The sequence below is a fragment of the Dasypus novemcinctus genome, chromosome 9 (genome assembly GCF_030445035.2).
Source record: "Dasypus novemcinctus isolate mDasNov1 chromosome 9, mDasNov1.1.hap2, whole genome shotgun sequence".
NCBI lineage: Eukaryota > Metazoa > Chordata > Mammalia > Cingulata > Dasypodidae > Dasypus > Dasypus novemcinctus.
Window position 1 is genome coordinate 113,084,397 of NC_080681.1, and position 25,916 is coordinate 113,110,312.

Below are 25,916 nucleotides of genomic sequence, written 5' to 3' on the forward strand. Positions count from 1 at the left end.
GGACTGGGTCACTCTGCCCGCTCTGGTGGGACTCGCCACCCGGGAGCGGCAGGCTGGCGGCCCGGACGGGTAGGTCCCGTCTGGGGTTGTTCGGATGCTGGGGTCTCAGAGCAGAGATGGCCTCTCCAAGGAGAGACTCTACCCCTGCCGCCACCAGCCAGCCTGCCTGATTTTCCTCCATCGGCACTTCCCGCCGTGGGGACTAGCGGTTTTTGTGTTTTCAAGAACCCCACAGAGGGCTGTGGGTCACAACTTTATATCTAAAGCCTGCTAGTTGGCAGGAGGGCGGGTATTCCCAAAGTGTGTTCTGTGGAACTCTGGTCCTATGAGCTCTGCGTAAAGAAGGGTTCCAAATTAACCAAGTTTGGGAAGCACTAAATAGTTGCCTTCCTCCATCATAGTATTCACGCATTTACGACTTAGGGAACAGCTCAGTTTATAGAACCCGCCTGTCCCAGACATGTCACCCCCCCGCAGAGTTAGTGTGCCCTGGACTAGGCTTTAGTCATAAGGAAAGGGATGGCGGGCCCTTCAAAGGGAGTGGCCCCTGCCTCTTATTTTTGGCCCAGGGGCTGGGTCCTGCCTGCCCCCTCCAGGAAGCATTGAGGAAAGCCCCGAGGGCGGGGAGCTGGTCTGCTTGGCCGCAGCCGTCGGTCAGCCAGCCTGTTTTTTCCTGTTGCGGAGCCCACGGGAGCGAGCCTGAGTGGAGTCACCGAGGCCTGGCCTGGAGTCACCGAGGCCTGGCCTGGCTGCTTCCGCAGGGCCCTGGACCCGCCCCAGTGTTCCGACTCCTGCCTGCCTCTGAGCCCCCGCCCCTGGTCTGGGCAGGGGGACAGCTCTCTCCTCAGCGACCATGGGCAGCTTCTTGTCTGCCCAGAGAAGGGCCCCCTGGCAGGAAAGCTCCAGGCGGGGAGGGATCGGGTCCTGCAGAGTTCTGAGTTTGGAACCAGCAGCCTTGGGTTCAAGTCCTGACTCTTCCAATTTTGTGACTACGGGCAAGTCACTTCTCTGAGCCTCTGTTTCCTCATTTGTCAACCCATGCATTAATCAATTATTGAGTATCTACTATGTGACAGGCATTTTAGACACTGGGGATATAGAAATAAGCAAAATGGACAAGTTCCCTGTGCTCATGGAGCTTATATTCTAGTGGGGGAAACAGATAATAAACAGATAAACACATAAATATAGACTGGAATGTCAGTGATAAAGACCAATCAGACAGGGCCGGGGGTGGGGAGTAGATCTCTGCAGAGGCAACATCTGAGCAGAAGCTGAGGAACTGAAGGCATAATCCATCAAATACCTGGGCTCAGAGTGTCCCAGTCAGGGAGGACAGCAAGTGCAAAGGCCCTGAGGTGGGAAGGGGCTTGCTGTGAGGACCGGCAAGGAAGTGAATGTGACTAGAAGGCAGGAGCTGTGGAGATGGTGGTAGGAAGTGAGGTTGGAGGTGTGTGTACGCTGGGGGTGGTGGTGGTGATTGCCAGATGTTATAGGGCCTCTTTGCTCAGAATAAAGACTCCTTCTAACCCTTTGGGGAGCTGAGAGCAAGGGGAAAGTCTAGCAGGCTCAGGAAGTGGTCGCTGGTGTTCGGGCATTTCATTCCGACAAGTTGTGGAACATTCCCCCCAGTGCCCCCGTGGGCCTGGTGCTGTGCCAGGGTCTTCATTCGGGAAGTGTGGGCGGTGACCCAGGAGGGCATGGGCAGGCCCGAGCAGGCTGCCCACCCCGAGGTTGGTGTGGCGTGTGGCCTTGAAGATGGACAGTTGTGCTGGCGCGCCCCGGCAGCAGGGCCAGCCCAGGAGCCAGAGAACCTGAGAACCAACCGGGCTGCAGGCACGTGAACGCCGCGGGCGCCGTTGGCACGGACAGTGCTGGCAGGCGGTGTTCAACCCCTGGGGACCTTCTTGCTGGATGGCCCAGCCCGGAGGGGGCTCCCCTTTGAACCCCTCACCGCCTTGGCTGGAGGTGGCATGCAGGTGGGGTGGGAGCATTTCCCGGCAGCTACCGGCTTCCTGCTAAGCTGGCAGACAGCCACCTCAGCTCAGGGGAGACACATACTTGGGGTGTCTGAGGGGCCAAGGGGAGAGTGCAGAGACTCTGGGGAGACTGAGGAGAGTGGGTTCCACAACTAGCACCACGTCGTCAGCACAGCCACAGGGCGTAAAAGCCCACTTGGGGCTGCTCCGCCCACACCTGTCCCTCTGCAGCCGCCTTCCTCCATCCCTGGAACATGCCGTGCACTCTCCCACCTCTAGGCCTCTGCGTGTGTCCTCCTGCCTCTGTCCCCCGAATTCCTCTTTCAGACCAGCTGAGAGGACTTCTCGGACCCCCTCCCCTTCCCAAGTGAAGGGGCCCTCTTCTGGGCTCCCGCAGCCCCCTTCCTTCTCAGACCTCAGCCTCCCACTCCCGTGGCCTCAGTGGAGGCCTGGCCCACCCCCTGTGCCCCACAGGACCCAGGCCAGGCCTGCACCCTTCCAGGTCCTGGTCCCTGGTCCCAACGCACTGAGAGCGGGGTCAGAAGCAGGGCCCTGGGTGCCAGCCCGACTGCCCCTGCCTTGGCGGTGCGACTTCGCCTCTCCGAGCCTAGTTTTCGACTCTAGAGTGGGATGCCACCAGCATCTGCGTGATGGGCTTTCGGGTTTAAGTGAGATGACCCTCGAGGAGACCTCAGCGCCTGGCACACGTGGGCACTGGACGAGCGCCGGCCCTTCTCCCTATTTTGGGGATCCTTATTCTTCCCGGCCGACTGGCTGGCCGAGGTCCCGCCGCCGAGGGGGCTGGCGTGTGGGAAGCTGGCAGGCCGCCCGGGGGGCACGGGCAGTGCAGGCATGCCAGGGGAGGCTGCGGCCACCTCCTTTCCGGCTCGGCGCCCCTTTCAGCCCGCCAGGGGATTAAGGGCCTTCTGGCCTTTGTGCGGGGCTCTCCCCCTCCAGCAGTTGACACAACAATGTGCTGTCCCGACAGATTCCTTCCCCTTTGCTGTCTGCTGGCCATGGACAGGCCACCAGCAGGCGGCCTGGGGGTGTGGGACAGGAACACTTCCACCTGCCTCTGGAGCCTGGGGTGCCGCCCGAGTAGGGGGAATGGCTTTTTAGGGGTGACCTGGGAGCCTGCATAGTGGCAGAGTGGGAGGGGGCAATCGGTCCGGGTTCCTGTCCCTCCCTGGAGATTTGGGGGCCGTGGGTGACTGTGTCTGCTGGCCCCCTGGCCGGGAGCTAGTTAGGAAGGGGCCCCGGCCTCGGGAAGGAGGCAGGTGGGCAGGCAGGGGCCCATCGGTCTCCCGCCCCCGCCCTGCCTCTGGATTTCGATGGGGTGAGCTCACTCGGCCCAGATGCCTGGAGTCTTGCCCCGAGCAGCTGCAGCCCCCTGGGTACTGCGCTCAGACCTTCCTGCCCAGCTGGGGGGTGGGGGAGTCGGTGGGGGTTCAGCCCCAGGCCCAGGCCACAGGCGGGAGAAGGAGGGAGAGAGGGAGTGGGCTGACCGCCCAAGGCATGTGAAGAATGTCTCTGGGGCAGGCCAGAGCAGGGAGCCTGCAGGGCTGGGGTCTGTCCCCAGGCAGCCTCAGAGCAGGCAGGGGACTTGAGCCTGGCCCTGCGGTCCACCCCCATGCAGGGCTCTGTCCAGCCCCAGGCCCCCATCCCAGCCCCAGAGGCTGGCCCAGGCCTGAGCCCACGCCTGTCTCACATCCCCACGTTTAAGGCCTTGTCTATACCCGCTCCTCCCTTCTACCCCGCACACCTCCCCCCACCCCATCCGTGACCCTAAGTCTAATGTTTACTGAGCACTTATTTTATGAGGCACTGCACTGGGTGCCTCACATGCTTGATCCCACTTAACACAAATGACCCTCCCCAAGCCTCAGTTTCCTCGTCTGTAAAATGGAAGCAATAATAACACAAGTTCACAGTCCATTAACAGAAACCCTTGGGAATTTAGAAGTTTTCAAATTTGAGAAAGGCGATCTAGAGCAAGTGCATGCTGGGATGTGACACCCTCAGTGGCGTTTGGGACAACACCCGTAATCAAAAACATTAAAATTTCTGCAGCAAAACGTATGACTCTTCATCCTTGGTGGAGTGAATATGCTATTAATAGCTTCATGTCAGTTCAGGTCAGGACTTGGCACCATATGAGCTTGCTATAAACACATTTAAAAAACATTTTTTGGTTTTCAAACCTCTTTGGGCTTCCTTATTGCAATGAGGGATAGGGGCCCTGGGTTGCCAACCTTTCCAGGTTCCTGCAAGGGATCATGGGGATGGTCCACGCACGGTGTTAGGACAGGGTCTGGCATGGAGAAAGCCCTCCATCTTCCCTACAGCTTTGATTTTAGCAGCACCAGAAACTCTTACTATATGCATCACCTTTGCAAGGCCCACAACCCTCACCAAAAAAAACCTTTAAAAACTCCAAACCTTCTATCCCATCCCCTATATCTGAAATCTGTGCCTTTTCCCATACCCCAAATCTTCTCTGCCTTCTGTACCCGTCTCTTATGGCCCGACCCTTCTCCTCCATGCTAACTTCTTCCCAGCCAGCCTTGACTCTCTGCATCCTCACCCAGGCCGGGAGAGGAGGGCCAGCCTCTGCCTCTTGGCCCCTAGGGCCTCTCCAGGACTTGGTCCCGACGCTCACCAGCGGGACCTGGACACAACCCAGCCTCAAGGAGTGGGTGCCCGCCTGTGTTTAGGGAGCGCCTGCCCATTGGGGGGGCCACCCCACCCCCGCCCTAAGCAATTGTTCCCAGCGTGCTAGAACAGTCCTCTGGCCTTGGCCTGGATGAGTCAACCTACCCCCCACCCCCCGCCTTTCCTCCCACCAGGAACCGCAGAGTCTGGAAACCCCCCCGTCTGCTTGGCTCCTTCCTCTCCGGCCCAGGCCTGCCCTCTGGACCCCAGCTCTCGAGCCCACCATCCTGCCCCAACACCTGCCTGAAGTACCGGGTTCCCCCGGGAGGAAGCTGGACTCCCTCACGCCAGAGACAGGCTGGAGGGCAGGAAGCCCGACTTCTATTTCTGCCTCTGGCCTCGGAGCCCCTGCTGGGCTTCCTTGGTACCTTAGGCACAGCTTGCACGGGCATCCTGGGGGCCATCCTGGGGGCTGCCCGGCAGGTATGGGGAGCAGCCAACCCTGGCCTCCCTGGCACTGCCCACCTGCCTAGGCCTCACGGCCAGCCTGGAGCACCAGCTCAGCCCCTTCTCCTTCCCTCAGCAGAGGGCTTGGGGTAGGGCAAACCACGACGTCCTGGGCCAGTCCCGGCTCTGCCCCCCTCTCCTGTGGTCTTGGGAGGTCATTTCCCCTGGGGCCTCAGTTTCCTCCTCTGTAAAGGGGAGCCGTTCACACTGCCCGGCTACCTCAAAGCGTTGTTGTCAGCGTCCAGTGAATTTGGGAAATGGGCGGTCCAGTGCAGCCGAGAGGCCTTGGGGCCTCAGATCCAGCTCATCCCACAGCCCTGGGTACAGAGATGGGACAGCCGAGAGGCAAAGCCGGGACGTTGGAGCCAGACCAGTAGAGCTCCAATCCCAGCTCTCCCACGTGCTAGCAGCCCCTCCAGCCTGCCTCTACGCCATTCCCATCTTTGCAGCAGGGCTGTTAACACTTCCGACGCTGGTCTTTCACCTCCAAGAGTGCCTGCGCCAGGCCTGGTGCCCAGGGAGGGCTCAGCCAGTGTGAGCTGTTGTTGTTCCCCCAGTAGATCTTGGACTTTCCAGGTCTAGATCCAAGTTCCCTTCTATGGTCAAGACTCAGGCTCCTTTTGGCTCTTTCCAGAAGGCTCATTTCTGACTGGCTCCATCTTGCTTCCCAGATGTAGAATCCAGCTGCTAGACCCTTTTGATCTTCCGTCTTTTACAAATGAAGTCTCTGCTCTTGCTTGACTTGTCCTCTGCTATGGACCTTGATGTGACCCTGGAGCATGGACCCTGGGGAGGGGGCTGCAAGCAAGGGCAGGCAGCCATAGGGAGGGGTCCCATTCCCTGAGGTCCCCAGAAGAGAGGGGCTTCTTTCCAGACTGTGACAAGCTCTGGATTCTCTTTTCCCTCTCACTGCAGATGTGTGTTCCTGGAATTTTTTCCAAGTTGAATCTCACTTTGCAATTTCCTGTCCGGTCCCAAGCTCCCTGCACTGCCCCTTTCTGCCAACCCCATCTCCTCCCTCCCTGGGAGAAGGTATGGCCGTTGTTCATTGCACTAGGGTTTTCCTTTCCAGACAGAGGTGTCTAGAGGTTCCAGAAATCTCTGTGCCCCATGCATGCCCTCCAAAGCCTTGCTTGCCTGTGGAATGAAGGCTGTGAGGGTATGTCAGTGACTGAGAGAGCCCTTTCCAGGCGGGGAGGATCCAAGCCTATTCTCTCTAATCCTTCCTGCCTGGGCTGCCTCCTCTGCCCAATGTCAGTGCCCCTGTACCAGTCCTTGCCTCATACTCCCCTTGGGTCAATCAGGACCTGCCCAGGACCCAACCCCACCCAATGGAAACATTGCTTTCTACCCCTGGCCAGGGAAGGAGGCAGATCCCCCGGTAGGGGCTGGTGCTGTGGTTCTTAACTAGTGCTTGCCAGAATCGCTTAGACATTTACAACTGTAACTCCTGCCTGCAGTAGGGAGGGCCTGACTTAGTAGCTCTGAGAAGGGGCCCAGGACTCTGTATTTCTAACAGATTCCTAACGCACATTCCTGGACATGAACCCCATGGGCTCAGCCCAGGAGTCCACTGGCCACTAGGATGGGGATGGGAAAGGGGGGATAGGAGAAGAAACAGGTGGTGGATTTGCCCATGGATTACAGCGGAAGGGGCATTACAGTTCTCAAGTAGGGCGGGCAGGACTGTACCCTCAGGGGGCCAGATGATACCTAAACTTACCCTCAAGGGCTCCCAGCCCAGGGAAGGAGATGCAGGTCCACCACGTGGGGCTGGATGGCACCTCCACAGCAAGTCACCTTCAGGAAGCAGCTAGAATTAAGAGGTGACATTTTTGTCCATCTATCCATCCATTTGAGTATCTATTGAACATGAGGTGCTGATAAAGGAGAGATGTATTCATTTCTGTCCCTTCCGTTGCCATGTGAGCCCAGGAAGAGGCGTGAACCCAGCCTATGGGAGGAGGTGGCTGGGAAGAGCAAGGAGTCCGGATTTTCTTTTTAGTCCTCTTGGTTGAGGTACAAACTACCTATAATAATGTGCACCCTTTGAGTATACACTTTGATGATGGATGTGTCCAACTGGGGAGCCACCACCCCAATGATTCAGAACCTTTCCATCACCCAAAAGGTTCCCTGGTGCCTCTCCTCTTCCCAGCCCACCCCACCTCACCACTGGCCCCAGGCAGCTACTGATCTTTGGGCTACTCTAGGCTAGATTTTTTTCCCCTCTACAGTTTCATACAATTAGAATTATACAGTATGTAGCCTTTTTTTTTTTTAACAAATCAATTTTATTGATACATATTAATAAAGCATAAATCCATCCAAAGTGTATAATCAGTGGTATTAAGTATAAACACTTTCATACACAAAATACATAATTCCTATATACCACCCTGTTATTAACACCTTACATGAGCATGGTACATTTGTTACAATTGATGAAAACACATTTTTATAATTGTGCTAGTAACTAAAGTCCGTGGTTGACCTTGAGGTTCACTGTTTTATACAATCCCATGGATTTAAAAAAAAAAGTTTTAATCTAGTAACATATATACAACCTAAAATTTCCCCTTTTAACCACATTCAAATATATCATCCAATGCTGTCGATTACGTTCACAATGTTGTCTTGCCATCACCACTGTCCATTACCAAACTTTTCCATCACCCTAAATAGAAACTACAATTTAAGCCTTAAATCCCTATTCCCTACCTCCACCCATCCCCTGGTAACCTTTATTCTAGATTCTAAGCCTGTGAGTTTGCTTATTCTAATTATGTCATATCAGTGAGATTATACCATTTTTGTACTTGTGTGCCTGGCTTAGTTCACTGAATATGTAGCATTTTCTGTCTGGCTTCTTTCACCAACATAACGTGTTTGAGATTCATCCACGTTGTTGAGAATATCAGTAATTTGTTCCTTTTGTTACTGGTAGAGGCGATGTTGAAGCTGAATTTTGCAGGATGAAGAGGAGTTAGCCAGATAAACCAAGGGAGGAAGGGCATACAGCAGAGGGACTGGTGTAAGAAAAGGCACAGAGGTGAAGGGCCAGGGGGAGTTGGACTTCCCTCCTCCTTGGGCCTCTCCTGCTGCCACCACCCTGCCCAGCCAGCGAGGGCTGGGTTCAGTTTTCACAAGCAAGACCACTTCTTCTGGCTTGGCTCCCCAGATGGCGCCGAGGCCAGGCCAGGGTCTGAGGCCCTCTCACCAGGCCGTGGGCTGGAAGCACAGAATTGGCTATTGCAAATCCATGCACACTGGGCTCGGGGGCACTGGGGCTCCCCTGGGCTCCACTGGGTTTGTTTTCCTCTAAGTTTCCTGGTGAAACTCCTCTGGAAACCTCTCAATCTTGTCTAAGGGGGGAAAGGCACCCATTGTCCATGCCACACCTGGGAAAGGATGGCTGCAGGGGGCAGGCACTCTTCTGCCCAGGCCTGCGGGGACAGACCCACAGCAGTCCTCCTGTGGAGCAGGAGTCTGTGGGGTTGACCCCATGCCTGTCCTGCCCCATTCAGCCCAGCTGCCGGGCTCCACCCCCCGCTGCCTGGCGCACACACCCTGTCCGCGTGGCTGAAAGGGCCAGAGCTAATTCTCCAACTTGGCTGGAATGCAGTCCCTGGGGACTGGGGCTGAAAGAAGTGGCTAGAGGGACTAGGGGAGGAGCTGCTGTTGGAGGCGGCAGCTGCCTTAGTTTCAGCCCATGTCCCCCATCCACATGGACCCTGGACCCTCCACCCACCCATGTCCCCTATCTTGGATGGCCTGGCTCACCCCTTTAACTGCCTGTGTCCCCCTGTCCAGTGATATCCTGGATGTCCCCCGTCTTCTCCAGAGCAAGAGAAGTCATCACTTACCACAGTGGTTTTAATTTTCCTGAGGATTCATTCAGACTTGGTGAATTGGCAGGGTTGGGCTCTGAGGCCACTGGGAATCAATGGGGTTTGGAGAAAGAGTCAAAACCCATGTTTTCAGCCGCAGCCTGGCTCTTTCCATCTATCCAAGTCCGACTTAGCCACCGGGGGGCTTTGGGGTGGGACTCTGGGCACCCTGGAAGGGAAGGGCCGTGGGACTTGGTGAGAGCTGGAGGGCCTCAGTCTGCGGTGTGGTCTCCCACAGGTGGTCCATGGGCGGAGGGCAGACGAAGGCCTATCTCTGCCTGAGGACGCAGAGACCGTCACAGTCGGCCGGGCTGGCTGGAGCTATTCGGACCTTTCTGACGATGAGGACTTGCTGGCTGGTGATGCCTCCGGAGGTGAGTGCGTTTCCAGAGGATGGGAGTGGAGGGGTGAGGGACTGTAGCAGTTTGGTATTGTTTATGAATTCCAAATAGATATTGGATTATGTTTGTAAACTAGCCTGTTCCTCTGGACATTTTAGATTGTATTAGATTCAGAGGTTTCACTGTTACTTGATTAAATTAAGATTGGGGTTTTGATTCAGCCACCTCAGTAGGGTGGTGAGTCCCCGCCTCCTTGGTGGGTGGAGACTCACAGAGAAAAGGACGGGGCAGAGGAGAGAGTTTGAGTTTTCTGCTGGAGCCCTGGAAGTAAACACACAGGAGAAGAACACAGAGGAACAGAGACAGCTCCATAGACCCAGCAGAGGCCCTGGGAGGAGAGAGGGCCTAATAGTTGACAGCTGACCCTGTGGAGAGAACAGAGCAGCTGAGCCTGGGAAGAAATGAGCCGCTGGAAGAGACAAGCCTTATCCCAGCCTCCAGCTGAGACCGGACGAAGCTGGGGCCCCGGAGCCTTAGGAGGAAGAGGAAGCTGAACCCTGGAGGATACTGGCAGCCATCTTGCTCCAATACGTGGCAGCAGACTTTGGTGAGGGAAGTAATTTACTCTTTATTGCCTTGTGACTATAAGCTTCTACCCCAAATAAGTACCCTTTATAAAAACCAACCAATTTCTGGTATTTTGCTTCAGCACCCCTTTAGCTGACTAATTCAGAATTTGATACCTAGAGTGGGGTAGTGCTTTTGCAATTACCAAAATGCTGGAACAGTTTTATAAATGGTTAAAGGTTATTTTTTGGAGGAATTAAGAGGTGTTTGATAGAAAAGGCTTAGATTGTTTTGAAGAGACTGCTGATAGGAATATGGACGCTAAAGAGACCTTTTATGAGGCCTTAGAGGTAAATGATGAAATTATTATTGGAGGAAAGGTGATCCGTGTTTTAAAGTTGCAGAGAAATTAGCAAGATTGACTCCTGATATTATATGGAAAGCAGTATTTGGAAAAGGCAAGCCTGAACATTTAGCTGAAGAGCTTTACAAAGTTAACTCGGAGAATGCAGCTTGCCTTCTCCTCGCGGCTTATAGCAAAATGCTAGACAAGAGAGATAAGCTGAGAACTGAATTGTTGGGCGCAACAAAACCAGAAACTGATTCCGGAAATTCCAAGCCTCTGGAAGTCAAGCCCCGAGATGATAGTGCCCCATTTGAGGATTTAAGTAATCTTGAAGCTTGTCAGCCAGGGTTGAAAATGCAGTTATCTAGGAAAAACTTGTGGAAAGGTTCTCTGACGGCTTGAGCCCCTGCTTTTTGCCTGCTAAACCAAGCCTTCTGAGAAAGCTGTATGAACAAAACCACTGTTATTCTGGACTAAAAGGGACATTGACAGGGAATATGGAAGGGGAAATGGCTTTAAGGGGGAAACTATGGAAGCTGAGGTCAGGAATTGAGACATCTCCTCAGCCAAGAAAGGGATGCCAGTCATGTGTCCGGAGAGGGTGAGTTTGCCCTGGCGTTTGAAGAGGGTTGGATATTCCAGTCATATGTTCAGGGAGTTTTGCCACCTCAGGGTACAGGGAGAGTGGCGCACATTCCTCAAGTGTTAGGGAGTGTAAGGTCGACACCCCATAGGTCTGAGGGGGTGGGCCTGCCCCTCATGCATTAGGGAAGGCCACGTCACCAACTCATTGCTCGGAGAGGGTTGGGCCTGTATGCCAGTGGTTAGGGAGGATGTTGCCTTCACCTCACTGCTAAGACTCCACCCCAGAGATGGGGGAAAGAGTGGCCATCACCACCCTAGTGCTCTTGGAAGGTGAGTCTGGAGCTTGGTCACCACCCAGATACTTGATGAGGGTGGAACCAAGAAAATGGCCGTTGGGCAAGCCTGTGGAAAGGGTGGGCACCCATGAGGCCCCAGGGAGAAGAAACCGCCATCTTAAGAATGACACTCTCGGCGGCAGACTTGGCCCAGTGGTTAGGGCGTCCGTCTACCACGTGGGAGGTCCGCGGTTCAAACCCTCGGCCTCCTTGACTCGTGTGGAGCTGGCCCATGCGCAGTGCTGATGCGCGCAAGGAGTGCCGTGCCACGCGGGGGTGTCCCCGCGTAGGGGAGCCCCACGCACAAGGAGTGCACCCCGTAAGGAAAGCCACCCAGCATGAAAGAAAGTGCAGCCTGCCCAAGAATGGCACTGCACACACGGAGAGCTGACGCAACAAGATGACACAACAAAAAGAAACACAGATTCCTGTGCCGCTGATAACAACAGAAGTGGACAAAAAAAAGAAGACGGCAGCAAATAGACACAGAGAACAGACAACTGGGCGGGGAGGGGGAGAAAAATAAGTAAATAAATAAATATTAAAAAAAAAAAAAGAATGACCCTCAGACTTCGAAATCTAATGAAGTATGCCCTGTCAGGGACCTGAGACTCATGTTTTCCTCCCAGTTTCTCTTTATGGTAAATGTTTATCCTATGTCTGTCCCTTTGTGTACTAGAAGCAGATAAATGGTTTGGAAGTTTCAGAGTTATGCAGCCAGACAGGACCTTGCCCCAAGACACACTGTATTTCTTTAAACTGATTATGATAGGATTTTTTACTTAGCATTGCTACTGATTTAAGGTGGCTTTTTAAAAAATATTGTAATATCATTTTTGGAATTCAGAGGGTGGAGTGTAGCAGTTTGGTATTTTTTATGAATTCCAAAAATAGATATTGGATTGTGTTTGTAAACTGGTCTGTTCCTCTGGGCATATTAGATTGTATTAGATTCAGAGGTTTCACTTTTACTTGGTTAAATTAAGATTGGGGTTTTGACTCAGCTTCGGTCAGTAGGTTGTTGAGTCCCCGCCTCCATAGTGGGTGGGAACTCCCGGGAAAAGGACGGGGTGGAGGAGAGAGTTTGAGTTTTTATGCTGGAGCCCTGGAAGTAAACACACAGGAGAAGAACACAGAGGAACAGAGACAGCTCCATAGACCCAGCAGAGGCCCTGGGAAGAGAGAGGGCCTGATAGATGACAGCTGACCCTGTGGAGAGAACAGAGCAGCTGAGCCTGGGAAGAAATGAGCCCCTGGAAGAGACAAGCCTTATCCCAGCCTCCAGCTGAGACCAGAAGAAGCTGGGACCCCGGAGCCTTAGGAGGAAGAGGAAGGCTGAACCCTGGAGGATACTGGCAGCCATCTTGCTCCAATACGTAGCAACAGACTTTGGTGAGGGAAGTAATTTACTCTTTATTGCCTTGTAAACATAAGCTTCTACCCCAAATAAATACTCTTTATAAAAACCCACTGATTTCTGGAATTTTGCATCAGTACGCCTTTAGCTGACTAATATAGGGGCAGAGTCGTGACTCTTCCCTGGAGTGGAGATGGGTGCTTTGAGAGGCACAATGAAGCTTACCCTCAGGAAATGGCTTGAGAACTGTATCTGGAGCCACTCACTGTACCTCCCTGCCACTGCAGTGTGCAGCACACGACAATTGCCACCTCCTCCTAGGCTGACCCCTCCCACCCCAGCCATCCATCAGATGGGGTTTGGGGCCTTGGACCACACCGTCTCTAGTGGAGGCTTCCAAGCCCACTTTTATAGCCAGCCCTCCATAGACAGAGGGATGGAGAGTATCAGTTCATCAGTTCTGTGTATTGATTACCCTTCTCCACTATGTGCCAGGAGCCTAGAACAGTGCCCAACACCCAGTAGGTGCGCCACAAATATTAATATCTGTTGTTGCTGAATGAGTCTCCTTTTTGCCTGCAGATGACCTGGGCAGTGGGGACCTGGGCAGTGGAGACTTCCAGATGGGTAAGTTGCTGAGGCCAGCCTTCAGCTCCCAGCCTGCCCCCGGGGAAGGCCCCGAACAGGTCTTCCCTGCCCCAGAGGCCCCGTCTCCTGGACCAAGGGCCTTGAGGGCTCCTTGGGCCTGCCCTGGGGCCAGCTGCAAGGAGAAGTGGAGGTGTTCACTTACCTGCTGAGTGACAGGACCCTGTGCTTGCTTGTGCCATAGGGACAAAGTTCAGGGCAGTGTCCAGGAAATGGCCAGTTCTGATGCGGACTGAGAGCCTGCCACTTGGCACTCAGAACTGAAATTCTCACCCTCCAGGGCAGCTCAGCTGTGAAGTCCTTTCCCAGAGCCCTCCTTGGGGGTGACTGCTGCAGAGCTGAGCAGGGGTGGGAAGAACGGAGGGGGCTGTGGAATAGGGGGCTTGGGCAGGCCAACAGAGCCGGGCAGGGGTGGAATCAGGCCCGCTTTGGGTTGGATCACTGCTCGGAAGCCCAGAGTTCCTGATTTAGGGAAGAGGGCTGGGCTTTGTGGAGGGAAAAAAAGTCCAGCCTCTCTTGGCTGCCACTTCGCTGGCTCCTGAATGTCACAGCAGAGCAGGGGCTGGCCCAGCACTGGGACAGGGGTTCCTAGTATGTGCTTTGTCCTACCCTGGGATCCTGGGTAGGGAAGGAACTACTTTATGAATAAGGCTCAGAAGTGCCAGATGGTTCCTGCTGCCCCCTTTGGGGCACTCTGTGGTCAGGGCCAAGGATGGAGTGGGGGCTTGGCTCAGACTGACCACCAGGCAGCCCCTGTGGCTGCTGCTGCCCATGCTGGCAGGCCTTGGGTGAGTCTGGTCTGGGCCTCTGGGGGTGAGTGTCACCTCCCTTCACTGGCACGTTGGGGGCATCCACATGCGAGGGTGGCACCCTAACAGGGCCCCTGCCAGCAGGAGGGTTGGTCCTGAGGGACTGTCCTGACTTTGACCTCCCAGCACCCAGCACTTGGGTGACACTGGGCGCGCCTCAAGACTGACCTTTTCCACATGTGAGTCTCTGCAGGGCTGCATGGTGGGAGCTGGGTGAGACCAGGAATGGGAGTGTCAGGTGTGCCCCCTGCCCACACCCCAGGCCCAGGTTGGCCTACAGGGGCAAGCCCCTAGGTGCCCCCTCTTGCCAGGCCAGGCCTGCCTGCGAAGGCCTGGTCTAGCCCACCCCGCACCCTGGGAAGCATCCACGGCCCCTCCGTGCAGCTGCCCCCTACGGCAGCTCTGCCTGCTCTGAGCAGGCCCTGCCAGCCCGCCTCCCCTCCCTGAGAAGCAGCTGTGAGGGGGCAGGAAAGGCCAGAGGTGGGGGGAAGGGCTGGGGAAGGGGAGCAGCAGCCAGGGAGCACCCAAGACCAGGTCAGGCTCTTTTCCTCATGGGGGGCGGGGTGGAATCTGTGAGAAGAAGCCAACCTCAGACCCTCCAGACAAAATCCTGGCACCCACCCATGGCCCTTGGGGTGGGTCCAGGCAGCTGGGCTGAGCCCGAGCGGGGAGACAGCAGGTGTGTCTCCTTGGTTCCCAGGGCCTCGGTGCTGCTCTGGGCTTGCCCCAGGGCAGTGCCCTCCCCGTCCTGGCCAGCGCAGCCGCCTGCCCATCAGGGGCATGCCCTGGCGGCCCCAGACCAGGAACTGAGCCCTGAGATGACTCTCCCCTGCACCTGCCCCTCTCCTCTTCCCTAGGCAGGGCCGTGGATTCCCTGCCTGGGCGCCAGTTCCCCTCCCAAAGCCCCGGCTCTGCCGCCCCTTCCCTAGGACCCCTTCCCAGTTCCTTTCCTTCTTCTGACCTGTGTCTTTCTGTCTTTCCCACTCCTCTGTCCTGCTCTGACACCTGTCTCCCCGCCTCCCTCCTTGGGCTGTGTCTCCCACTCTTTGTATTCGGGCTCTGGGTCCCTACCTCCTTGGCGCTCCGTCCCTGCCTCCACCCCTCCCCGCCCGCCATTCCCTTCCTGCCCCCCGCCTCTGTGCCGCCTTTCCTCTCTGTTCCTGTCTCCCTCTGTCACCTCCTCCGTCCCCGCCTCTCTGGCCCCTACCTCATCCCTCGATGCCTCTGCTGCTCCCTTGGGCCCTCGCCACCCCGTGTCGCTCCTCCTCTCCCTCCACCGCTGGCTCTGCAGGCTCTGGGCCGCCCCTGGGCCGCCCCCCCGAGGCTGGCGTGACGGTCCCGGAGCCTGACCAGGAGTCTCCTCTCAGTAAGTGACCCAGACCCGCGCCAGGTGGGGCCTCTGTTCCCAGCGTCCCCTGTCCAGTGCGTCCTTTTCTCTCCTCTCGCCCCCTCTCTCCTCCAACCTGGCCGCTCAGGAGGCCCAGAGGCACCTCCCTGCAGAGTCCAGGGGCCTGGCCGCCGCCCTCCCCAGCAGCTCCCCACCCCCACCCCAGGACACTGCTAGGACACAAAGGCAGTGGGTGGGGACCCTGGTGTTCCTCCATGTGGGTGCTGGATGGGCGGGGATGGGCGCAGCTTCCCCTGGGGGGGGAAAGCCCTAGAGTTTAGGCAGAGCTTGGATCCACCCCAGGACAGGCCTCCTTGGGTCATCCCAAGGGACTTGGGGGCGCTGGCTAGGGTGAGGCGGAGGGTTCTGTTGAGCCGGGTAGCCTGCTCCTGGGCTAGCGGTGATTAGGTGTCGCCCCCCCACCCTGGGTGCAGGGCAGCTCTGGGCCTCTCAGCCCTCCTGCCTTTGACTCCCAAGTGAGCTCACCCAATGGGGTGAGAACGAGGGCGTGCTGGGAGAGGCCTGGCAGGGCAGGTATCCAGAGAGCACTTCCCCCAGGTCAGCCTCGCTCCCTCGCAGCTGCTCCTCAACTCCTGTGGCCCAGAGCGGCAGGCCTCACCTTCTGCCTAGCACTCCTGCAGAGGCCGGAGGCTCAGGGTGGAGGCTGCTCGGAGCTCGCCCTGACCTGCCTCTGCTCTAGAAGGAATGGGAGGGTGGGATTGGCCTGGAGGGTCCCTGCCCTTCCCAGGCCCTAGTAGAAAGGGGCTTTGTGGAGCCCACCTCCCTCCCCCAGAGCAGGCGCATTCCTGGGCAGAGACCGGGCCTCCTCGCTGCCGGGCCACGGGGCTGAGACCAAGGGCCGGGGCAGGGGGACTCTCAATGGGCCTCTGTGCCGGCTCACAAGGGGCCACTGTGGCCCAGCTCACGGCCCCCACGCCCCGGCCCACGGACCCCGCCCACCCGGGCACCCAGGAGCCCATCCGGCATGGTCCCTTTGGTTCAGAGCAAGCCACACCGCCCTCAAAAGCGTCCTCTTGCCCCTCGGGAGAGGAGAAGTCCACCCCTGCTCCTTGCTTGGCGGGCCCCTTCTGGTTCCCCTCGGGCTGCCTTAGCCCAAGCCACAGAGGGAATGCGTCCTCGGGCAGCACCCCCAGCCCTGCCACCAACAGCTGGGCACCTGTCTCCTCTTTGACCCACTTCTGCCTCAGGGACCTCGCACATGCCATTCCCTCTCCCTGGGATGTGGGGCTCACTCTCTTCCCTCAAGCATCCCCTCTGTGGGACGCTTTGGCTGAGCACCTCACCCCACACCCCGCCTTCCCCAGCCTGCCTTGTTTTTTCCCATAGCACCCTCGGCCCCTGGCTCATTTGTTTCATTTCCTCATCCCCCTACTAGAAAGCGAGCTCCACAGGAACAAGGGTTTTCACTGTCAAGTTCATTGCTTACCCCCTGCCTCTAGAACACTGCCTAGCATACAGTAGGCCCCCAATAAAGGTGCATTAGAGGAATGAATGAATGCCTGTCTTGGATGGGAAAAAATAAATCCACACCCATTCCTTGGGTTTGTTGCAAAGAGCACAGGTAATAACAGCCAACCCAAGGCACTCCTCTCATGCACCGATCACCCACACTTATCTACTCATTTAATCCTCACAGCAGCTCTTTGGGTGCTGTTATTAGCCCTATTTTACAAATGAGGAAACTGAGGCTCAGGGAGGTTGAGTGACTTACCCACGATCATGGGACTGTGAGTGGCAATTTTGCTCCAAAGTCTAGACTTTTAACCACTGAGCTGTGCTGCCATTCATATAATAGCACGTATTATTTTGTACCTACTGTGTGCCAGTGTTCTATACATATGTTAAACTTGTTACTCATTTTTATAACTTATATTTTAATTCATGAACACCATGAGATTTAGTGCATAAAAAATATCTTGTGCATAATGGGTACTGAAGAAACGATTGCTGTGTGTGTTTGTGTGTATGTATGTGTGTACACCAGTCAATGTATACCATAGGTATATAGTATGAATTGATTCAGCCATCATTTATTGAGCGTCTACTGTGTGCCAGGCTCCATTTCAAGCACTAGATTAATATAAAATTCATTTGAAACTCAACTCATATTTGCAATTTATAGATGAACTCAGGAGCATGACATTGAATGTATATAAAATGCCTTGCACATAGTAGGTGTTAAGAAACGATTATTGTGTGTTGCCACCTGTCTCATCTGAATTGATGCAGCCATCGCTTCCTAAGCACCTGCTATGTACTGGGCACAGTACAAGCCCTGGGAACATGGGTGGACACCCAGAGCTCCCCTGCATCGAGCTCATTGTCTGGTAGGGAGACTGACAGGAAAAAGCGATGACAACCTCAGATTCTCTGGCCCTTTTTCCTGCACCCTGTGCTGTCTCTAAGCCTGGTATCATCACTCCTCACAGTAGCCCCTTGGGCTTACTACAGCGAGTATCTCCATTTACTGAGGAGGATACGGGCTCAGAGAGGTGAGGTCAGTGGCCTGAGGGGTGGCTGACCTCAGAGCCCGTGAATTTGACCATGGTGCCTTGTGGTCCATGTGTAGCCAGGCACTCTATGCAGTGTGGAGGAGGCAGCCCTCTGCTGGGGGAAGCAGCAGCGCTGTGGGAGCCCAGGGGAGGGTTTTCTAATCCAGCCAGGGTTGGGAGAGAAGGGCAGACCAGGCAGTCTTCTCAGAGGAGGTGATACTGAGCTGAGCCAAAGGGATGAGTAGGAGCTGGCTGAGGAAGTGGGTAAGCGTGTCCTGTGCCAAGCTGGTCTCTTCTGGAACCATTTCCCCCAACACACACCCTGCCCTGCCTTCCTCTGAGTCGCTGGGGTGTCCCCTCACTTGATTTCTGGATCAAGCCATTTTCCCAGTTAGTGGAAGCCCCTCACTTGGGCAGGGCCTTTGACCCGGTAGGCCCGCCGGGGCCCCTGCAGCACGTACTCACACAGGCAGTGCCAGGAGGATTATTAGCGGGGACGGGGTGCCTCCAGGGACCCCCCGCGTTGCCCGCCGCTGGCCCAGCTGCCAGAGGCCGAACACACTGGGCTGGGCCTCTCACGGGGCCACCACCCTTTCCTTTCCACAGTTTATTTCCGGGCCCTGGTCAATTTCACCCGCTCCATCGACTACAGTCCCCGGCTGGAGGACGCGGCCTCCGAGGAGTTCCGAGAGGTGTCCGAGGCTGTGGTGGACACGGTGAGGCCCGGGGGCGGCGGGCCGGGTGTGGGGGCGGGGCTGGGGGGGCTGAAGGCGTGGGGGGCTGACGTGCGGGGCTGGGGAGGGCTGAAGGCGTGGGGGGCTGACGTGTGGGGCTGGGGGGGCTGAAGGCGTGGGGGGCTGACGTGCGGGGCTGGGGGGGCTGAAGGCGTGGGGGGCTGACGTGCGGGGCTGGGGAGGGCTGAAGGCGTGGGGGGCTGACGTGTGGGGCTGGGGAGGGCTGAAAGCGTGGGGGGTTGACGTGCGGGACTGGGGGGGCTGAAGGCGTGTGGGGCTGACGTGCGGGGCTGGGGAGGGCTGAAGGCGTGGGGGACTGATGTGCGGGGCTGGGGGTGCTGAAGGCGTGGGGGGCTGACGTGTGGGGCTGGGGGGGCTGAAGGCGTGGGGGGCTGACGTGCCATGTCCTCTGCCAGCTGGAGTCGGAGTATCTGAAGATCCCGGGAGACCAGGTGGTCAGTGTGGTGTTCATCAAGTAAGCGGGGCCGCGGGGCCTGGGCGGGCTTGGGGGCAGCTGGGGGTGCTGGGAGGAGGCCTGGGTCCTGGGAAGGGAGAGGCTTTGGCGGCTTGAAGCTCCGTTGCGGGAAGTTCAGGAGCCGGTGGGGGAGCACCTGGGCCCTCCGCTCAGGCCTGAGCCTCGGGGGGGGGGGGGGGGGGGGAGTGGGGTGGAGAGCCAGCAGTCACGTGCCCCTGCCCTGGCTTCCTCCCTAGGGAGCTGGACGGCTGGGTCTTCGTGGAGCTGGACGTGGGCTCGGAAGGGAACGCAGATGGGGCTCAGATCCAGCAGGTGCTGCACGCGGTCGTCTCCAGCGGCTCCATCGCCTCCTACGTCACCTCCCCGCAGGGCTTCCAGTTCCGACGCCTGGGCACAGGTGAGTCCGTCTGGGGCCTGACCTGGACTTGTGTGGGTCCCCCTCCCGGGTCCACATCATGGGCTCTCCTAGCTGGGGCTTGCTCGCCACCAGAGCCAGGGAGCTCACTACCTCCTGAGTCTGCCCCATCTATCTCCGTGCAGTCTTGGTGTGGGTAAAGCATCATCTGTGTCCTTGAACGTGTACCCATTAAGCCCAGCTTCTGCCCTATGTACGTAGCCTTCTGTACATTGACAGTAGGTAATGCCTTTCTTCATACAGCACTTTGGGGTCCCAGACACATTTGCATTTAATACTAACCAGCCATTGTTTATTGAGCACCAACTATGTGCTCGGTGCTCTGCCAAGGCCAGCCTCCCATTTAGTCTTCACAGCAATTCCTGTAAAATAGGTATTAGTCCTCCCATTTTACCACAGATGAGGGAACTGAGGCCCCAAAAGGAAAAGAGGTTGTCCAAATTCACACGGGCAGATACCGGGCAGGCCAGAATTTAAGCCTCGTGTCTACACCAGTCTTGCCAGAGCCTGTGCGGAAAGCAGAGCTGATGAGTCCCGCGTTACAGATGAGAAGGAGCCTCAGAGGGGACAGGGCGCTGGGCTGGGCCACACGGCGCTAGGTGTGCGGGCCTGGTCTTTGTCCCCCCGGTTAGCCCAGGTTCCTTTTTACCGCGCTGTCTCCTGTTTTGACCCCTGAGTCTTTTCTTCTCAAGGCCAAATGGTCCTAGTTCCCCTAACGTTCTGCCCAGGCTGGAGTCTGCTGGCCCGTCCCCACCCCTCCCACAGTGTAACCCAGTCAGGTGCCCTGCACCCACAGCCTCAGGTACTGCACCCAAAGGTCAGGTTTGCTCCTTCGGCACCTCCAGCCCTGGCCTTCAAGACTGCTGCAGTCCAGCCCCCTGCTCCTCACTCTTGAGGGGGCCCTCCCAAGCAGGAGATGCCCTCCCCAGCCCCCGCAGGTGGGACGGGCCTGGCACAGACCTGCGGCCCGCAGCTCCCAGCTCCCAGGTGGGGCGGCTGCTGACCACACCTTCCTTTCCAGCACAGACACCCCCGCCCCCCCTGGCCGCTGTGGTGGCCGCGGTGACACCAGGTGAGCGTGTAAGCCTCGCCCAGGCCCAGCCAGTTCTAGAAGAGTTCACAGATGGAGGGGAAGGAAGGGCGAGGGCAAGGTGGCTGGGCACAGCCGCAAGCCTCTCCGTCCCCCTTCGTCATCCTCACCAGGCCAGGCTGTGACTTGCATGCGTGTGGCATGTCGGCCGGGTGTGCTGTCTATGTGGGGGGGTCTAAGGGATGGGTGAGGCCACTGTCACGTTTCCCACAGCCTGTGTGTGTTTCGACGCGTGTCCACCCTGTGCTCCTTGCCTGTGCTATGTCCACTGGAAGCCCAGTGGCCCAGCACAGGCCACCAGACCTGCTCGTGGCCTTGCAGCGCCAATGCCCTCCTCAGACCTTCCACCCAGCTCCTGCCTGCAGCCTCTGACTCTCCCCGACCCCACCCCCAGTGCCCCAGGCCTCAAGGTCTGCACCCCTGACACTCGCCAAACCCCACAGTGCCCCAGATCGCAAGGGTCTGCACCGAAGCGGAGTTTGCCTGCCACAGCCACAACGAGTGTGTGGCCCTGGAGTATCGCTGTGACCGGCGGCCCGACTGCAGGGACATGTCTGACGAGCTCAATTGTGGTGAGGGACTGTCTGGGACACACATGGCCTGCAGACCCGAGGGCAGAACTGGGGCTCCCCCTGGACCCCAGAGTCAAGCTGGGGAAGAGGGGTGGGTGCAGGTAGAGGGACCTGAGGGGCGTGCGCGGAGGGACACTGAAGGGTGACAGTAGTCGGGAGAGGGCACAGATGAGGTGGAGTGAGTGGTCCTGGGGTCCGGGGAGGGCTGGGGAGCGTGGAGGGCAAGGGGTGAGGAGCCCCTCCTGCCAGCTAAAAGCAGGCTCTGTCCACAGAGGAGCCAGTCCCAGAGCCCAGCTCCGTGCCACCCCTTGTGGTGAAGAGGCCACCTATGCCACCCCCGCTGGAGACAGTTGGCACCCTACAGCCCCCAGGCTCCCCCACCCCCTTGCCCCTGCTCCCCGGTACAGACAGGCCCGTGCCCTGTGGGCCCCACGAGTCCACGTGCCACAGCGGGCACTGCATCCCCAAGGACTATGTCTGTGACGGGCAGGAGGACTGCAAGGACGGCAGTGACGAGCTGGACTGTGGTGAGGACCGGGCGGGGGTGGGGGCCTGGGCTGCAGTGAGGACAGGGTGGGGGTGGGAGGCCCAGGCTGCAGTGAGGACCGGGGGGGGGGGGGGGTGCCCAAGCTGCAGTGAGAATGGGTGGGGTGGGGGCCTGGGCTGCAGTGAGGACCGGGCGGGGGTGGGGGGCCCAGGCTGCAATGAGGACAGGGTGGGAGTGGGGAGCCTGGGCTACAGTGAGGACCGGGCATGTGTGGGGGGTGCCCGGACTGCAGTGAGGATGGGGGGGGGGCTGGGCTACAGTGAGGACAGGGCAGGGGTGGGGGGCCTGGGCTGCAGGGAGCACCAGGCAGGTGTGGGGGGTGCCCGGGCTGCAGTGAGGATGGGGGAGGGGGGGCTGGGCTACAGTGAGGACAGGGTGGGGGTGGGGGGCCTGGGCTGCAGTGAGGACCGGGCGGGGGTGGGGGCCTGGGCTGCAGTGAGGACTGGGCGGGGGTGGGGGCCTGGGCTGCAGTGAGGACCAGGCAGGGGTGGGGGGCCCAGGCTGAGCGAGGTCTGGGCAAGGGTGGGGGTGGGTGCCAGGGGCTGGCCTGGGGGGGCTGCTGGCTGAACCCCTCCTGGTGCACCCAGGCCCCACCCCACCCTGTGAGCCCAACGAGTTCCCCTGTGGGAACGGACACTGCGCCCTCAAGCTGTGGCGCTGTGACGGCGACTACGACTGTGAGGACCGCACCGACGAGGCCGACTGCCGTGAGTGTCGGAGGGTTCCCTGTGGCAGCCCCCGCCTGCCCGGGTGCAGGCTGCCCCTGCCTGGCCCCCTCTCGGGCAGGTGTGCCGGCTCTCACTGGCTGAGTAGTGAAGCCCTGGGGACAGACTTGGAGGTTCTCACTGGCTGAGTAGTGAAGCCCTGGGGACAGACTTGGAGGTTTAGCTCTCTCTGACCGTGTCCAGCGAGGGCTCCCAGCTTTGAGCTGGCTCGCCCAGCAAGCAGTGTGGTAGACTGCCAGCAATTAATGCCTCTACATTTCTTTTCCTCATTTTTGTTACCATTACACTTTTTTTTTTGAGGTACTGGGGCCAGGGATTGAACCTGGGACCTCTTACATGGGAATCTGGTGCTCAACCACATCAGCCCCCTGAGTTGTTTTTGTTCGTTTGTTTGCTTTTCTGTCTTTAGGAGGCACCGGGAACCGAACCCGGACCTTCTATGTGGAAAGCAGGTGCTCAACCTCTTGATCCACATCTGCTCCCAACTTCTTTTCATTTATGCTTGTGTGTGGGTCAGATGGTTAAGGGGCTTGATATACTGGGGTTCCCTGGTGATGGGGTCCTGGATGTACGTGTGAGCCACAGCCTTACTTACCATTATGGGTCTTGAGATTTTTCAGCTAGAGCCGGGTCTGAGGTAACTGTTCATCTATCTACCCACTCATCATTGATCTTTCCAACATCCTTTTTCTCTCACATCCATGTAACCACCCATATATCCAGTCATCCATCTACCCATCCATCCATGATCTCTCCAACATCCTTCCCCCTCCATCCATCTGTCCACCTATCCCTCTATCCAGCCATCTATTCATCCCTCCTTTGTTCCTTCCTCCTTCAGCCAGCCAGCCAGCCAACCAGCATCTTTCCTCCTTCCCATCCATCTTTCTACCTCTCCCACTATCCAGCCATCTGTCTCTCCTTCCTTCCATCCATCCACCCACTCATCCATCCACTCATCCAACCATCCATCCACCCATTGTCTGTCTGCCCAGCAGTTTATCCATCTCTCCGTCTGTCCAGCATCCTTTCTCCTTCTCGTCCATATATCCACCCATTCGCCCATCCTGTCAGTGTTGTGACTGAAGAGGGGAGGTGAAGAGGCCTGAGGCAGAGAACCAGTGTCGTCTCCGGGAGCGTCTTGTGTGTCCTGTCCCTGGGGTTGAACCTGGGGCTTGTCAGTCTGAGGTTGAGGACCACTCCCCGCCATTCCTCTCTGATCCGGGTCGTGCCTCTGAGTGCGGGCGGCCGCGCCTGCCCTCAGGCAGTCCAGCTCTCCTCTTGGCCTTCCCTCGACCTCCCTTTCCTGCAGTATACGCTGGGAAGACGCGGCGCCATGCCGCACGCCGGCCGGGTCTGCTGATGCCCTTCGTGGGCTCTGGTTTTGCTGGCAACACTGGCCCCTTGGGAGAGAGAAAGGAATGGAGGCTTTTGTTGAAAAGCCCTTCTCAGAGGCTCCTGTGGGGAAAAGCAGGAAGGCCGATAGCATGGTGCCAAGACAGCCATCCTGGGGGGCATCAGGAGATGGCGTCCTCCTGGCCTCCCCCAGCGCCTTTCCTGTGGACATGTGGCCTCTGCTTCTGCCCCATTCTGTCCTCTGTCCCTCTGTGTCTCTCCAGCTGTCTCCCTGAGGAAGAACGTTGGGCTAACATCTAGGAAAGGTGCCCCTTAGGTGCCCCTTTGGGGCCCAGGCCTGGGGCCAGGCCTCCCCCAGAGCTAGGTGGCCACTCTCAGGTCAGACACCGTCCCGGGCTGCCAGTGGGGCCCCGGAGGTAGGGTCTGGTGTTTCAGAGCATGAAGCCCTGCAGGAGGGGCGGGGTGGGGGTGGGGAGTGACCAGCCCCGGCAAGGCCTTTCCGGTAGAGAGAACAGAGTTGGGGATTTCCTGGTGTCCAGAGGGGCTGGCCATTTGACCTGTGCCTTTGACAGAGCTTGTCCATGTGTGCAAGATGGCACTTCTGTGACTGTGAGGGTGGCTGAGTGTGCAAGGGACCGAGCAGCTCTGTGGCTGTGTCTACCATGACAGGTGTAATCCTGGCTTTTTTTGTTTTTGTTTTTTAAGATTTATTTTATTTATTTCTCTCCCCTTCCCCACCCCCACCCCGGTTGTCTGTTCTCTGTGTCCATTTGCTGCGTGTTCTTCTTTTTGTCCGCTTCTGTTGTTGTCAGTGGCACGGGAATCTGTGTTTCTTTTTGTCGCATCATCTTGCTGCATCTGCTCTCACGTGTGCACGGCGCCATTCCTGGGCAGGCTGCACTTTCTTTCGCGCTGGGCGGCTCTCCTTATGGGGCGCACTCCTTGCGCATGGAGCTCCCCTACACGGGGGCACCCCTGCATGGCAGGGCACTCCTTGCGCATCAGCACTGCGCATGGGCCAGCTCCACACGAGCCAAGGAGGCCCAGGGTTTGAACCGCGGACCTCCCATGTGGTAGACGGATGCCCTAACCACTGGGCCAAGTCTGCTTCCCAGGTGTAATCCTGTTTGGGGAGCATAGGTGGAGTGACCGGTGGGGCCGGGAATGGTGACAGGCACTTGACGGCAGACTGGTGGCAGCAGTGGCCAGGCCTGGCGAGGACAGCAGTGTAGCATGTGGGCAGGATGAGCGGGTGACCCTGGGGAGCCCTGGCAGAGGTGGACGGGTGGGCCGCTAGGTAGGGAAGGGGGTGGTCCCAAGGGCCGAGCCTCCCGGCCCACCCGCCTGGCTCCGTCCCCAGCTGCCAAGCGCCCTGAGGACGTGTGCGGGCCCACGCAGTTCCGCTGCGTCTCCACCAACACGTGCATCCCGGCCAGCTTCCACTGCGATGAGGAGAGCGACTGTCCGGACCGCAGCGACGAGTTTGGCTGCAGTGAGCAGGGCACGGGGGAGCGAAAGCTGGGCCCTGGGCCGGGCCGTCGGTGCTCCTTTCCCCAGCCCCAGGCCTGGCTCCTCATGCCCCCCGTGTCTCCGCAGTGCCCCCCCAGGTGGTGACCCCACCCCAGGAGTCGATCCAGGCTTCCCGGGGCCAGACGGTGACCTTCACCTGCGTGGCCATCGGCGTGCCCACCCCCATCATCAACTGGCGGCTCAACTGGGGCCACATCCCCTCGCACCCCAGGTGCAGGCTCTCGCCCAAGCAGTGGGTGGGAATGCGGGGCAGGCCGGGCCACTGGCCTAGGCTCCACCCCTCCTCTGTCTCGGTGCCCACCCAGGGTGACGATGACCAGCGAGGGGGGCCGTGGCACACTGACCATCCGCGACGTGAAGGAGGCGGACCAGGGCGCCTACACCTGCGAGGCCATGAACGCCCGCGGCATGGTGTTCAGCATCCCCGACGGCGTGCTGGAGCTCATCCCACAGCGAGGTGCAGCCCGGGGCTGGGGGGCTCCCGGCGGCGGGAAGGGCCGGGCCCCGCAGGGAGGTGCAGGCTGGCGGGTAGCCTGCCGGGGGCGTCCTGTCACCTACT

General features: G+C 58.2%; 1 protein-coding gene across 6 annotated transcripts in view; it reads left to right on the plus strand.

Annotated features, from left to right (window-relative positions):
• The window catches only part of HSPG2 (heparan sulfate proteoglycan 2), a 100,922-nt gene that overhangs the window by 21,585 nt on the left and 53,421 nt on the right, over window positions 1-25,916 (plus strand). For 2 of the 6 annotated variants that reach the window (XM_058304161.1, XM_058304162.1), the window contains exons 2-14: window positions 9,267-9,402; window positions 13,142-13,186; window positions 15,305-15,379; window positions 18,520-18,629; window positions 19,064-19,122; window positions 19,359-19,519; window positions 20,559-20,609; window positions 21,071-21,199; window positions 21,472-21,726; window positions 22,334-22,453; window positions 25,188-25,319; window positions 25,424-25,568; window positions 25,663-25,814. In XM_058304161.1, the coding sequence (XP_058160144.1) occupies window positions 9,267-9,402; window positions 13,142-13,186; window positions 15,305-15,379; window positions 18,520-18,629; window positions 19,064-19,122; window positions 19,359-19,519; window positions 20,559-20,609; window positions 21,071-21,199; window positions 21,472-21,726; window positions 22,334-22,453; window positions 25,188-25,319; window positions 25,424-25,568; window positions 25,663-25,814 (1,570 nt within the window). The remainder of the gene's footprint in view (window positions 1-9,266; window positions 9,403-13,141; window positions 13,187-15,304; window positions 15,380-18,519; window positions 18,630-19,063; window positions 19,123-19,358; window positions 19,520-20,558; window positions 20,610-21,070; window positions 21,200-21,471; window positions 21,727-22,333; window positions 22,454-25,187; window positions 25,320-25,423; window positions 25,569-25,662; window positions 25,815-25,916) is intronic. The other 4 variants (XM_058304165.1, XM_058304166.1, XM_058304163.1 and 1 more) reach the window with 3 other exon arrangements.